This window comes from Gordionus sp. m RMFG-2023, chromosome 5 (genome assembly GCF_954871325.1).
Source record: "Gordionus sp. m RMFG-2023 chromosome 5, tfGorSpeb1-WG-v2, whole genome shotgun sequence".
Lineage (NCBI taxonomy): Eukaryota > Metazoa > Nematomorpha > Gordioida > Chordodea > Parachordodidae > Gordionus > Gordionus sp. m RMFG-2023.
Window position 1 is genome coordinate 25159923 of NC_088779.1, and position 17083 is coordinate 25177005.

Consider the following 17083-nt stretch of genomic DNA (forward strand, 5'->3'; position numbering starts at 1 on the left):
TGCCCATGTTTCACCGCCATAAACTATACAACTCCTCACACAGCTTACCTAAACTTTCCCCTTTAACTTCAGAGAAACTTTTTTATTTGTAAGAATAGACGACATCTCTCTGAACTTCTTCCAAGCTTGTCTGATCCTTGCAACAACGGCAGAATCTACACCACCATCTGCGTTTAGCATATCACCTAAATAACAAAACTTATCCACTTTTTCTAGGGTTAACCCATTGCCAATATCCAGACCACCATTTTTTAGGTTATCATTAATATGTATCCCTTTCATACATGTTCTACAAATAAAGGTCATTCTTTCCAACATCAAACTGCCTTTTTTCCCGCTACATCTTTTATGTACTCATTTCTGGCATCTGGTGCATTGGATAGAATTTCTAGCAACTCCTTTCCCACATACACCACAAGGCCACTTACCGGATTCTTCCATCTTTAGATTTTTCCCACCAATCATCACCTTTATTTTTGATGCATTCATTTTCAAGCCCTTTGCTTCCATAGTCATCTACCATTTACTAACTTTATCCCTCAATTCCCCCTCACTGTTTGCCATTAATACAAGGTCATCGGCATAGAATATCTCCCAGGGAAGTCCTTCACGCATTTCTCTAGCCACCACATCCATTACTAAGATAAATAATAATAGACTCAGCACGGATCCTTGATGAAGTCCTACCTTCACCTCAAAGCTGTCACTATCACCATGATCCGTCCGTACTGCTGTTTGTGCTCCAACATACATTGCCATCACTGCGGTAACTAACCATTCCTCCACACCGGATTTTCTCAAGGCCCATCTTGTAATCTCACGCGGCACCCTATCAAATGCTTTCTCCAAATCAACAAACGCATAATAGAGTTTCTTTTCCTTCGCAAGATACTTCTCCTGAATTTGTCTCATATCAAAAATTGCATCTGTCGTGCCTTTTCCCGATGTAAAACCAAACTGCATTTCATCAATTTTAATTTGTTCCCTTAACCGCTTCTCTAACACTCTCTCAAATACTTTCATTGCATGTTCTAAGAGTTTAATAGCTCTGTAAGACCCGCAATCTGAAGGATCACCTTTCCCCTTGTATACTGGGATAATTATACTTCTTCGCCAGTCCTCGGGAATAGTACCTTCTGTGACAATTTGATTTGCTAAATTCATTAACCATTCAATCCCTAAATCATCAAACCTTTAAACATCTCTGATACCACCATCGTTAAACCCGATGCCTTCTCTTTCTTCATCTTTTTTACTGCTCTTTTTATCTCGTCCTTGCCAAATTTACATCCTGGACCTTCTACCTTTTCACAACTAATATTATTATTCCATTCATTTTCTTCATTCAAAAGTCCTTTCATGTAAATCTTCCAGGTGTTCTTAATACCACTACTATCAATCGTCATTTTTCCTTCCATATTTTTCAAACACTTTACACCTATCACATCCTGCCTCTTTTTTGACATCTGTTTTACCATTCGAACCATATTTTTAGCAAACTAGTGTCTTTTTTCTTCTTGAGCCTTCGCTATTAATTTCTTAGCATTTCTTTTAGCCATCTTGTAAATATGATTATCACTATTTTCTTTGATATTATACCATACTTTGAAACACCTCCGTTTCTCATCCACGGCTTTCGCTACCTCCGGGTTCCACCACCAAGTCTCCTTATGTCTAGGCGGCCCTTTTGTCCATCCACATACCTCCTCAGTTGTCATTACCCAGGCTTTTCATGGCTTCCCACTTGTCATTCACCCCAGATGCTTGTGCCACCTCTGCCTCCCTAATCGCCAATGCCATATTGAATTGACGTCTAGCATTCTCCTCCTTCAATTTCCAAACCTTCAGCCTTGGGTCAAACTTTCTTTTAGTGACCCTGGCACCTTTAAGAGTGAGATCGCCTACAACTAATCCATGCTGATTTATACATTCCTCTCCCGGTATCACTTTCACATTTTTTACTATACATCGATCACATCTCCTTAATAACAAGTAATCCACAGCACTTTTGGTACTACCCGACTTATAAGTCACCAGCTTCTCTGATTCTTTCTTAAACATTGTATTACAGACAATCATATCCATAGCATCACTAAAATCTAAAATCCTCTCTCCTTCCAAATTTCTCATGCCGTAACTGAACCCTCCATATACTCCTTCATAACCCTCACTACTCGCTCCCACATGTCCATTCAGATCACCAGCCAGGATAAATGCCTCTTCATTTGCCAGTCTCGTTGTCACCTCCAATAAACGGTCCCAAAATATATCTTTCTCTTCTTCACTTCTTCCAACCTGAGGAACATATGCCGAGATAATATTATATAGCTTTCTACCAAAAATCATCTTGATAACCTATTATCTGGTTGTCTAGCCTTCTCACTTCGACTACTTTGTCTACCAATTTCTCCGCAACCAATACCCCAACTCCGGCCTTACCATCATTACCTCCTTGCCAAAAGAATTTATACTTTTCGCTAGTCTTGCCAATCATTCTGGTCCCATTTCCTTTCCATCTAGTCTCCTGTATGCAGCACACATCTATATGTCTTCTGTGCAATACATCGACGACTTCTCCCGCTCTTCCCGTCATACTCCCAACATTCCATGTCGCGACTCGATCACCCGTAAACTGGTTTCTCCACTTTTTATCAGGTCGTTTATGGCCGTCATAAGTTTCATCTTCATGAATAGTGGTTCCTGTAGTAATGCCGACTACTAATTTATAAACAATACGACTACTAATTTATATTTCAATTTATTTCAAACATCAAATTTTTATTAATTAATTTTCGAATATTCTATTCTATTTTTATATATAATATCTATAAATAATATTTTATTAATTTATTACATTTCCTTCAAACATTTTAAAATTAGATTTCTTCAATAAACCTCTTTGTAGGTTTACGGTTTCTTGATGAACAGCATAATGTGGTATTTGTATTTGTGTTTGAATTTGTTTCATTCACTGGCACAACCATTTCTGTAACTTCCAAAGAACTTTCATGATTTGGGATAACTAAACGATTTCTTAACTGATCTGCATGCTTCCGTAATGTTTTCCCGGAAGATTCAACAATATAAGAATAAAGTCCTATTCTTTCTTTAATTACTCCCTCTCTCCAACCATTGGTATTTTCATTATTTAACCATATAGGTTGTGAGATTTCAAATTCTCTTTCCTTTGAATGTAAATCATGATGAAAGCTTTGTCTATCATTGGCCCTTACTATTCGGCATTTGGTCGGATCCAATCCAGACTTGTTTTCAATTGCCTCCCAAACATAATTTTAGCAGGAGATCTCCATGTGGAGCTATGCTCTCCCAATCGGTAGGTTGTTAAAACCTGCGTCATAGCTTCTTCGGAATCTCTAATTGAATCTCTCGTCGCATAATACCTACCTTTCAAAGTTCGTACAGTACGTTCAGCTAATCCATTAGTTTTTGGATGATAGGGTGCCGAACGTATATGACGTATGTTATTTAAATCACAATACCTACGGAATTCCCCAGATAAGAATTGTGGTCCTTTGTCTGACACAATGTACTTGGGTATTCCAAGCCTAGCAAACCATTTATTTAGTCGTTTTATCATAGCATCAGCAGAGGTATTCTGCATTAGATCAACTTCTAACCATGGTCTATTTTTCTGGCATCCAGAACATATTTTGATAAAATTTTCTATATCAACATCACATCTGGGCCACCAACAAGAGGCAATAAGCACCTTTCTTCATTCCACACTTGACATACTCCTTAAACTTGAGGACATCTTTACACTTCTTCCATCACACAAGTCCTTTTTTTTGCTAAAAAATTTCTTTTTTATACCAAGGATTCTTTACGCACTTCGGTCAACACCAATTTTTAAATATCCTATTCCTCTCCAAACTCACGAAAAAGGAATAAAGGACTTAACCGAAAAAATAGTAAATATCAGATTCAACGAAACCGCTTGGGCCCAAGCAACTCTTCCAACCAAATTTGGTGGTCTCGGCATCAGATCTCCACTTGACTTAGCAAAAACCACTTTCATATCGAGTAGTCTCTTGACAAAGCCAATAACCACCGCCCATAATTCTAAAGAAGACCTTTCCTTAATCTTGGCTATGGATATTTGGAAAACAAGGATCAATGCTGATTCTCATCCCCCCACAACCCATAGACAGAAAGACTGGGATGCACCAGTGGTTGCTCGCTGCGTTGAAACTCTCTTATCTAGCATGCAATCTACCGACCGCACCCTATTCTCTTCCCTGCTCAATGGTACGGGACATGAGTTTCTTGAGGCCATCCCATCTACCAATCTTCAGCTTCAACTATCCAACAATGAATTTACCCACGCCATCGGCATTCGTCTAAATTGTTCCATCACTCACCCTCACATCTGCTCATGGTGCAACTCGCCAGTTGACTCGAAGGGTAGACATAGTTTACATTGTCGCTCCTGCAATGGACGATTCATCAGACACAAGCAATGTAATACAATCATCCAACATGCACTGAAATCCGCCCAAATTCCTTCCTCTCTAGAACCACAGGGTCTTTTTAGATCTGACGGTAAACGTCCTGACGGGATCTCTCAAATCCCATGGAGGAGAGGCCAACTTTTGGTTTGGGACTATTCCTGTATTGACCCCTTGGCCCCATCCAACCACGCTATCAACATCCTTGACCTGAAGGAACAACTTAAAACTTCTAAATACACAGAAATAATGAACGATCATTGCTTCATCCCAATCATATCAACCACTCTTGGCACCTTCGGCAAACTCGCCTTAGCATTTTTCAAAAACTTAGGATCACAAATCAACAAACTCTCAGAAGAACCTCGAGAGGGTTTTTTTCTTCGCCAACGATTATCCATAGCGATTCTCAAAGCTAATTATATCAGTTTCAATGGTAGTCTTCTAGCCAAAGAGCTATTCTAGACAACACTTACGTCCCTTTTTCATTTTTGTTTCCCTCCGTCACACCATCTCCGTTCTTTTTTTTATATAATATTATTATATATTTTTCAAACATTTTTATATATATTAAAACATAAATATTATATTTTCGTTTTTTTTAATACATTATATTATTTATTATTTGAAAATTGAAAATAAAATTAATTAAAATCTAAAAATAGATTTCATTATATTTTCCCCAGGATGTCCCCAGTGAATCATTCCTAACACTGCGTTTCTTAATTTATTAGGAATAACCAATCTCCCATTCCATTCTACAATATCACGATTGACAGAAAGCTCTTCCCGTCGATTATAAAAATTAACTATTTCTTTATCTTTATGACGATCAAAGTTTCGCCAACTTTGCTGAATATGTATTGCTACTTTTTTTAATATTAAATCTTGCTTCGACTCTTTTCGCAGAATATTTTCTGACAATTGCATATCATCCAAATTAATACTTCGAATATCCAAAGCATGTTTAGAATCTTGATTCTCTTCCGAAATTTCTTGGTGTTTATTAATCAAATCTCGAATTCTAGAATCTCGTGTTATGCAACATTTTTCTTTTTCAATATTGTTGACCAAATTGCGTACTTGTTTAATCATAACCTGACGAGGCATTTCTAAATTGAATGCTATAATCCATGGTAATCCGAAAAGAGGCACCCCAGTTGTATTCATTATTATCACTGGTAGGGTCCTTGTCTGTGATCCAATCCTAACATTGACTTGGGTCTCGCCCTTAACATCTAACGGATGATCACCATATGCAGTCAATGGACTTGTTGGCCTAATTTTTGGTCGCCCAATACTTGTCCATATATCAATTCCTATCAATGACGCTTGTGCACTAGTGTCAAAATCAAATTCAACAACTAACCCATTTATCTCTGCAGTTAGTTTTGCTCGATTCTCTCGATTTTGTTGAATCTTCCAAATATTATGAATAGAATCCCTTGATGACACTCTTATAAAATTTAAATTCTTTGATTTACAGCAAATTGCAAAATGACCAATTTTTTTACATTTATTACATGCCGCATTTGTAGCTGGACATCTCACTTCTCGGTTATGAATAAAACCACATTTATAACATTTAAGTTTATTATAATCTTTATCATTATTATATTTGTATTTTTTATTCTCTTTATCAAATGTATTATTATACTTGACTTTATTATAGCCTTTATCAAATGTAGTCGTCGTTTTAATTGGATGTTTATAATTATTATCATTATCATTTCTTTTGTTATTATCATTTATCTTATTTAATAACAGGCATATTTTTATTTGCCATTTCTTTATCTGCTCGCTCAGAAGCTAATGCCAGATCAAGAATAAATTGAAAAGTCAGTACATTATTATCTCTATCAAGACCGTAGGGATATAGAGCTCTAAGATCTCTTTCCAATCCCGGTATTTCCACTCCAACCATAAATTGATCACGTAAACGCTCGTCAATATCATTAAGATAATGACAACGCTTGCCAATTGTTCTAATTTTATCTGCAAATTCAGTTACGGTTTCAGTTGTTCTCCGTAATCTAACGAAATCAAATCTAGAAGCAAAAGCTGTTGACGTCGGTTTAAATAGTTTAAAACATATTGACTTAATTTCTTTAATAGATAAAGTTTCGATCGAATCAGGATAACAAAAACGGTCCACTAACTCAATATTCTTATTGCCAAAAAATGTTAAAAATATATCTTTATATTGACATTCAGATGGGCTTACGTTTTTTAACCGAAAACTGGCTTCCCATTGAGAAAAATATCGATGGATTGAAGTGTCCAACTCGAATTTATCAAATTTAATCGTAGCTACATCCGCTATTTTTTTTGAATCTCCATTTAAGGAATTATTTTCTCCATTTAAGGAATTATTATCTCCATTTAAGGAATTATTTTCTCCATTTATCGTCGCCATTTGTAGTAATACCGACTACTAATTTATAAACAATACGACTACTAATTTATATTTCAATTTTTTTCAAACATCAAATTTTTATTAATTAATTTTCAAATATACTATTCTATTTTTATATATAATATCTATAAATAATATTTTATTAATTTATTACAGTTCCACCAGGTTTCCCATCCTTTTTGTCGTAGGCGGATGAGGAGGCCCACGGGGTACTTTGGGCTGTACCCCGCCCATGCTTTGTTGTAACCATAGGGAAATTTTGTATCAAGGTTTTTACAATCGGATGCCCTTCCTGACATCAACCTCTTTAAGTGGTTTTTACACCCCGTCGAGGAGACGGTGATCCTATTCTAGACCCAGATCACAGGGAACCTTTTAGACCTCCATTAGCCGTCAAAAGACATTGCCACTCCCTCGCCACGATGAGGCTGAAGGTAGAATTTTGGGAGAAATACCTTGTATATCATATATTGTAAAATGTTTACCATAATTTATTCTTATCCATGAGTCAACTGAAAAGTTATAATATATCTTTATTGGGCCAAACACTGTTTTATCCAAAGGTAGTAGTTTATGGGTACAATGTGGTGGGAGAGTTAATAATATTATCCCTTCCTCCAAACAAAAGCCAATTACTTTTATGGATTGGTGAGAAATGTGATATCCAATATAATAAGGACCTTTCTATCTTTTATAGGCTTAACATGTTTGGCTAAATGATTTAAGAAAATTAAAAAATCATCCTCTAACATCCAGCCTGAATCATTTGATATGCTAATAACACCAAGTGGTACATCTCTTAATAAGTGATCATAACATAATATTTTTTCCAACGATATATAAACATTGGTGGTTTTGACCAGTGCATTGACTGCAATCGCTACAGTTGTAAGGGTTCCCTTCTCACTTGATATGATGGCTCCAACTTGTTTTTGGAAACTTTAGCAGGCTTTTGAACAGTTGTTAAACCTATAATAATAATATTTTCATATAATAATTGCATAGTAATTTCTTAATATTAAAATAGAATTTTATATGATGAACATATGATAATTCATATATTACTACTCTCTTAACAAAAAATTAATGAATCATAGATTAAAAAGTAGGGTTTTAATATTATAGATATTATATTTGCATATAAATTTTTTATTTTATGCCTAATTCTTCTTAAATGCCTTACATAAATCAATATTTTACCTGTTTCATAGATATTAAAGATCTCATTTGGAGTTAGTCTTGTAGCATCCAAAATATTTTTAAGATTATTAAAAATAAATTTATACGTTATCCTCTATTAAAATTAGTAGCCTTTGCAAGGCTGGTTTTAGGGCTCCTCAGTGATATAAAGGGATTTCTTTTAAGAAATGCCAAGATTTTAATAATTATATATTATAGTCACATGAAAGTTGACAAGCTTATTTTCTGGCCTTTATTAAAATTAATTATGAATGAACAATTAACATTTATTAATAAATATACTTTTAGGGCAAAGCCCATTATACATATTTGCTGCTTTGATAAATACTTTAAAGTATTGTCTCTCTTGTTCAATATTAAAAATCTGTCTTGTAATTGATAAAATAAAATTTTGTTTTCACTTGAATCTTGAGTTATATCTCTTAACTGTTGTATAATTAAGGTTTGTAATGCTCATAATATTGATTAATGATTTATTTTGGGAAAATATCATTATCAATTCTTCTTAAGAAATCTTTCTGATTTTGGGTTCGTAATTTCTAACCATATTAAAATTTTGAAAAAAGGCCGTAAAAGGTTTGACCTAACCTCATAAAAATAGCCCCAATGCCACCACTTTGATTAAGATCATACTTTGAAGTATTTATAATATCAATTTTTTTCGGAGGGGAGGGGTTGATATTCTATAAAATAGGATTTTTTCTTTTATATAAGATGATTTTTGGGTATTAATAATATATATATTAATCTTTATTTTTGAAAAATAGTAAAGGTTTAAAAAAGTTACTTTTACAGGTACGAATCATATAATGCATTATAAAAATTCTTCAAGCTATCTGATATTATAACCTCATATGCATTATATAATTATATAGTTTGGTAAAAATAATTATCCCTTAGAGTTTAATAGCCTAGAAAATAAAGCCCCGGGTTCATTATATCCCCGGTCTTCCCTATTGTCTTTCTGAAATCTAAAATTTTCCGTTTTTAAATAAAATCCTCAAGTTATTATCTTTTTACAGTCAAATTTGTCCAATAATAACCTTAAGTTATTGTCTTTTTACAATCTAAATTTTTCGTTTTTGAGTAAAAACCTCAAGATATTTTCCTTCCTACAATCTGATCTTTATCGTTTTTTAATAAAAACCTGAAGTTATTTATTGTCTTTCTGCAATTGATTTATTAACATTTATATAAGTTAAAGGTTAAAAAATTAGGGTGGCCTAGTCGCATTAATGACAGAGGAATGTAATAGTAATTTAAAAATAATAATTACGATTAAATTTTTTCAGAAAAAATTGTAAAATCAAAAAACCTTCAAAAAATGCCATCCAACAAAATAATTTATGACGGGTAAAGCCAAATAAAAACCTAATGCGGGCTATAGTGTTGTTAAACTGCTTGTTTTGAGCCGATTTTTAATATTTTATCCAGAAAAATTTACGTAAGTCTGAAGATTCTGCTCATGGAAAGAACAAAGATCTAGATATATTATCGAAATCTCGAGGCTTAGGCAATATTTTTCTGGCTAAAATATTGAATTAGCCGATTTTAGAAATTGGCTCAAAACGAGCCGTTTAACAACACTAGCGGGCGATATATAAAAAAGATGCTGTTTACTACTTCCAGACATAAAATACATATTTTAATATGTTAATTTATAAATGATATCAGTATACTTATCCAAAATGTTGACGCGTATATAAAAATTGTTGACTTTTTGCAGGCCTAATTAAATTGTTTAAGGGGATGTTAAAAAACGCGTTTTTGACCTTGAATTTATAAATAATAAATTTACTAATAAAAACATAATTTCTATATTAAAAATTATAACTTTTTATGGAGATTCTTTCATATTTATACATATCCAATTTGATATATATTTATTTCATTTTTAAAATTTAAGGTTTTTTTTGTGAAAAATAAAATATCATTTATGGTAAAAAAAATGTCGTTTTTCGACTTTAAATTTAAAAATAAGGTATTCAACTAATAAAAAAATGATTTAAAAAAAATGATTTTTTTATTAAAAATTTATTCATATTTTTGCTATCCAGATATTTTTTATCATTGAGCACCGTTACACATTTTTGACCATATTATTGTTTTTATATTATTATTTACACCGAAGAACTTCAAAAACATAGATTGTTGATCTATTCGAAAAGTTGCATCCAACATAAATGAAATTTGTTTAATCACGAAGACTGGATGACGAACTCTTGCTCGTGTACTCAATTATTTAAAAAAATATAATTTTAAATGCTTAATAGTTTTATACATCTCCAAATGAGGCGAAATTCTATTAGGTTAAAAAAGGAAGCCTGGAAGAATGTCAAAGGCTTAAAAAGGCTTTAGTTCTTCAAAAAACTATCCTCTTAAATAATATTTATCCATTCTTGAAATAAATTATATTAAGTATTTTACCAAAATATTATTAAATATGCTATTTATTATTTGGTATATATTATGTGATTGTAATTTTTACGAGAAGAATGCCCAAATTTAACATTGCCTCCCCCTCACCCGAATGAGAGCCATAGAGTGATTTGAAAATCAGAATAATTATAGCTAATTAAGATGCTATATTCTTAATGGAAATTTTAATAAATTTAATTTATATGTTTTTGTTATTTTCTATAGTCAATCACTATTAGAGGAAAGACAAATTGAAATAAAAAAATGGACTTTCTTCTTTTTCTAAATAAAAATTTTAATTTATAAATTATAATATTCTGTTATTAATATGGAATTAGAGAAATAAAAACTATGATAGATTATATTTAAAAAAAGCGTAAAAATATAGCAATAATTGAAAAGTTTAAAAACACCCTAAATTTTCGGGCGTGACGGGTTGTCTTTCATGAGCGGACGAGTCGGGTCAAATTTTTTTAGTGGTAGGCTCAAAAGGGCGTAAATTTTTTTTATTTCCAACGTGAGCTGGCGGGTCCTGAAAAAAAATTAGGCTCGTGCCTACCTCTATTGCAAATCGAATAGAAAATTCATCCAGACGCGCAATCAATGGAGAGGAAATGGGGAATTCCCTCCCCTTATCGCAAATTTGCCTGTCTATTCTGGTAAGTATTATTTTAAACTAATATAACATCCCCCCAAAGAATGTACACAATATATCATTATAAGGAAGAATTTGAAAGAAAAATTCGTAAAAGTTAATAATTTTAAAAATAACGACTATAATTCAAAATTTCTTTTAAAAAAAATTTTAATAAAAAAAAATTATTTTTATAAAAATTTAATATAGCCAAAGGCCTACAAGTAAACCTAAAGATCTCCAATAAAATTTACAGAGAAAAAATATCTAATAGTGTCCTCCCCCCTCCCCTCCCTTAACGAAATCCTGGATATGCTATAAATATATTAATTAGCTTTGTGCCTCGAAATTATTTTCCTAAATAAATGAACCGACATTTAATATAATTAGTTAGATAAGGGTGAATATATAAAAATTCTATTTCGTTAAATATGTAATTGATAAAATCATATTTAAAAAATATATTACGTTAAGTTTTAAATTCGGGATATTTCAAAGTGTTATTTATTAAACAAAAATTTTGCTTATTTACAAATATAATGATAATAAAAAATTAATTTTTATCAAATATTTACCTTGATACTAGGTGTTCAACTTAAAATAAATAATTTTTTAAAAAGCAAATAGCGATTCGAAAAATATTTTTTTAAAACAGGTTTATACACATATTTTTCTTTTATGATAGATTTGAATATTAAATTATAAATTACCGAATAGACATGTTTTCCTCTTATCTATTCGTATTTTTGTTATGGCAATTAGATTATTTTAATTTTTACCAGCTAAGACAAGATTGTCCACTCCTTCAGTCAAAACCTTGTCATTGCATCACCAACACGGATGATATCCCCTCTATTATTCTTTCGTACCCAGCTAATAAATACAAAGATATCGAAAATGTCGATGCCACGGATGAATTGATAATTGTTTATTGCGAAGATGCCACAGAACAAGAGGTTTTCAAAAAAGATGGTCTAAATATTTTAAAAAATGTAACGGCCAAAGTTCAAGAAAATGAGATACATATAATACTATTCTTAGAACATATTCGTTTGCCACTTTTAGGAGTTCTTAGCCAAAATTCTAGCAAATCATATTTTGATGGTTTTAAAAGAATAACTCATTTAATAATCAAAGATTCTGGTATAATGAGTATTCCTAATCATGCTTTATTACCCTTAAATAACAGCTTAGAAGTTTTGACTATCGTAGAAAAGGATAATGATTTAAATGGGGAAATTTTATTTAATAAAGTTGTGAGCGCCATAAACGGATCTGAAGATAATCTGTTTCCCAAATTATCTTCATTGCATTTAGAATTCGCGAATTGGAAATCTATTCCTCCTAATTCTTTCAGGAATATAGGTGTAAAATTAAATCATCTTACATTGGGATCGCGGAATATGGAGATTATAAACGAAGATTCATTCGTGGGATTGGAGAAGAATTTAAAAATTCTGCACCTACAAAGTGATATGTTAAAAAAAATTCCATGGAAATCATTGGCAAAATTGAATCAAATCTTGCGCAATTTGACAATCACGAGTGATCACATACAATATTTGAAGGACGAAAACTCTTCTCCATATTCATTCTCGGGATTGGCTTATATTAACCTAGAAGAGTCTAAGATAAATTTAATATATTCTAATGCCTTCGAAAAACTGTCTCTCAATCATTCGTTAGAGTATTTAATAATCCGATCCAATGGGCTTAAAAATATTGAAAAATATGCCTTTACGGGGCTTCAAAAACTTAAATTCCTCGATCTATCCTATAATGATTTATCAAACATTCACGAAAACATGTTTACTAATTTAATTCAATTAGATACGCTTGATTTAAGTAATAATAAAATAGCCCTAATACAGGATTCTGATATTTATGCTTTTAAAAGGAGTTTAACCAGTTTGAAGCTACAAAACAACAAGATAAAGCTTTATCCTTCTAAATTGATAGAGTCTTTAAGCCTACTTAGAGAGTTGATCCTGGCAGATAACAAATTATCGTCTCTTCCTAACCATTCCCTGGTAAATATGATCAATTTATGTTCCATCGACCTAAGTGGGAATTATTTAGAGCAAATTCCTTACCAAAATTTAAAAAATATGAAGAAATTGGAAAATTTGGACCTATCGGGAAACAATTTAAAAATGATTTCCATGATATTTCTTAGTTATTTAGTTAAACTCAAAAAATTCAATTTAAGAGAAAATAATCTCTCAACAATTGACAATATATCTGATTATATATCCGATAAAACCTTTGGAATAACTCTTAAATTTCTAGGATTAGCAAGTAAAATTTTGCTGAACATATTTTATCTATAATCTCATTAATATTTTATTTTTTTGATTTGTTTTATAGGTAGGCTAAAATAATTCTTTTCATTGTAGAAGTCATAGACCTTCATGGGACTTAATTTATTCCCAGGCATCTAGTAAATAAAATTTTAGGCCTTGTCTGGCCCATATTTAATATTAAAAATTTCCCAAGTCCATAATAAGTTTCAAAAATTTTTCCCAAGTCCATATCCAAAAATTTAATTTATTTGCATTTAATGAAAATAAACAATATTTAAATGTATTTAGGCTCATTTTGTTTACAATTCTGAAATTTATTATTATTAGAGGAAATAAATTGCAATATTTTTTAAGTAAATAACTGTTTTATTTTAAATAAACTAAACTAAAATAAACAAATTTGGGCCCAAGCTTGCTCAAGCACATTAATTTTTTTTACAGAAACTCAGGTCTGGTCCAGGCCCCCTAAGAAAAAATAATATTATGTACGCGGTTTATGGGCCGGGTATAAGCCTATGAGCCATGGCCAGGCCCATGAAGGTGTCTGAGGAATATAAATAAAATATAATTTAATATAATTATTGATATTTAACTTAATTTTAAAATTATCGTAATATTAGTCATTTTAATTTTCATTAAATATGCAAGCATAATATATATATATATTAAAAAAAATTTGTTAAACATATATTTAAATTTTAGAATCTTATGAAAAAATTGATGTTTTTGGTTAAATATTATATTAAATTATTTAGATAACCTTTGGCACTGTGATTGTCATATAAACAAATTGGTGAAATGGATAAATGAAGGGTTCAAAGACCTAACAAGTAATGAACTTCTTATTCAAACCAAAGATCTAAATTTGGCACATTGTTTCACACCGATTAGGTTTAAAGGAATATCGTTATTCGAATTTCAACACACCGAAGATTGTGACTCGGAAGAACCATCGACTTTAAAAGAATCTACAAGCTCAATGTCTATGACTACAGGTGAATCTTTGTACAAGATTGATAGAGCCTTGAGATTGGCTGAAAATAGTATGATAATCACAGCTGTTACAATAGCAATCCTTTTGGCTGGTTGCATTATTTTCCTCGTTTATATATTTTTTATTTCCAAAAAACCCACTTGCAAAAATAATACCAATCCAACATATCGTCAAAATCCAAATCCTTTTTTAAATCAGACTGTTATTAGATAATTTAATATCTTTATATATGTAATATAATATCTAGCTATTTGTGTTATGATCGAATAAATGTAAACATACTGTCTATTGTCTATAGTTCATAAACAAAGAGTAGTTAATTAATGTCTATAGTGGGAGATGGGGGGGGGGCTAGGGTTAAATGATCAGAATTTTGCATTTCCATCCCCTAAAAAACACAAATTATAAATTATATGCAGTTCATTACCTCATCTACAAAATAAAAAGTGATATAGGTGCAACTTTAGTTCAACCAATAATCAGTGCTGTAGTTCTAAATTTACCAAGGAATCACGGTATTACTCTAAAAAAAATAGTAGCAGGCACGCTAAAAGAGGCAAAAAATAGAGGCGAAGTTTTGTTTATACAAAGAGTTGAGGCAAAATATTTTTTGAATATTTTGTAAAAAATACATTATATTATATTTTATTATAAAAGAGCTATTTAAAATCATTTATAAAAATTATAGATTGTGTTCTAATTAAACTGATACCCTTTTTGTTTTAGCAATAAAACTATCAATTCTATTAATTCAATAAAATTTTATGGTTTGAAATAAGGATAAATTTTCTATATTTTCTGCTAATTTCATCAAATTCTATTAACGGCACAATTTTTCATATATTATCAAAATAAAATTGACTTTTTATCTTTTTATTATGAATATAAATAAATAATTTAATAATATATATATTAAAAATAATGTGACAAATTTAATGTCATCGATATCTTTAAAAATTTAAAAATATATAAATATGAATAAAAAATATTCCATATATCTTTTTCTACGTCACCGAGATGATTCATTTTCTATATTTTGAAATATGGATCTGAATTTAAATTTCTCATTTTACCTAAAATAGCCTTTGTCTTTTTTAACAAACTTATTAAAGAACCTCATCCCTTTGATTTTGATTTATCGGGTTTTTATTTTTTTTATATGTTTTCGCTTAAAAATAGCATCCTCTAATTGGTCCTTGAGTATTTTATCATTGTATAATTTGGCATAATTCCCATGTTTTAAATTTCGTTTTCAAAATTTCTAATTTACTATGGTCTAATTCTCTACAAAGGAAAATCAGAACAAATTATAAATTTATATGTAGCCCATCTCTCATTACAAAATACAAAGTGCAGCTCTCTACCTATAATATTTTAGAAGATATAATTAATTCTGTAAAAATTGTCATTTTCACCATGTTACCCCATACCACACGCAGGGTAAAATGCAATTTTGACATCTATTTATTACTTTTAAATATAAATTAATCAATATAATAAGGGAATATATATAAATTATCAAAAATGTGAGTTTGCCCATTTTAAACACTTCATACATTCTTCTCCTTTGCTAATATAATCAAAATTTTTATTCCATATAAACACAAACTAATAATTAATGTCTTTTTGCTCAAAAATATTTTTTTATATGGTGTATTTACAATAGAACAATTATTTTAGTAGCTTTAATCAGACGGAACATTTTAACCGTTTTACCAATAACAGCTCTACTCCAAGATATATATCAAACAAATCTTTATTGGTTGACTTCCAGTTAAGTTATAAGCTTCCAATAAATTTTACTTTATAACTATGACTTTAAGGAACATACAAATAATTTTTAAATCATGAACATAAATATATTTTGCTAAACAAAATATACTAGATTAATTTTATAATTTTTGGGTAAAAAAACAGTTTTATTCGCAGAATATTACAAACTGAGAAGATTTTAAAAAGATGACCATAGGTAAGAAATTAGATATAAAAATACATTTTCACACCAAATTTAAGTTTTTATGATCGAGAATTAAAAATAAATTTGCGTTAACCTATCCCGTTAATCTCTTTACCCCTATCTCCCCTATATATATATATAAAATTATTATTATTAATAATCTTTATCCAAGGATAATCAATAAAGAGGCATCATGATTAAAAAATAACAAATAAATACTGGTTAATCTTAGATCTGTAATGTACAATAATAATCCTGACCCTTAATATGAATAATAAAGCCAAACTTTGTTAAAATCAGCATGAATAAATTAAAATTCTTTTTACATTTTTTACTCTTATTCTACAAATATTATTAATTTTTTGCCCACCCTCCCCCTCTTAAGATTGAAAGTAAATGGATCCTATTCCTACGTAGAAGCTAGCCAGAGTAGATATGGCATTTGGTTCCTTTGTTTTTCTCCATGAGTTTAGTTTAATTACGCTTGAATAACCTAATTTACCTCACGATACAGTCTAGTTTAATATATTTTTATAAATAATAATTAATACAATTATAATATCTATATTATATTATATTGGTATATAAATCGAATATTTGCCATTAAAGATTTACTTTAGTAAAAAATTTATAATCAAATTTAAAAAAAATAATAATGCCATATGAGCCGACTATCAAATATTATAAAGCAA

General features: G+C 30.6%; 1 protein-coding gene across 1 annotated transcript; it reads left to right on the forward strand.

Moving 5' to 3' along the window:
• Nucleotides 1-11106: 11106 nt before the first annotated feature.
• LOC135930285 (leucine-rich repeat-containing G-protein coupled receptor 4-like) lies at nt 11107-14647 on the forward strand. Its single transcript, XM_065467066.1, has 5 exons — nt 11107-11162; nt 11348-11361; nt 11758-11792; nt 11920-13435; nt 14196-14647. Exons 1-5 carry the CDS (start codon nt 11107-11109, stop codon nt 14645-14647), a joined length of 2073 nt encoding a protein of 690 aa, XP_065323138.1.
• Nucleotides 14648-17083: the final 2436 nt, after the last annotated feature.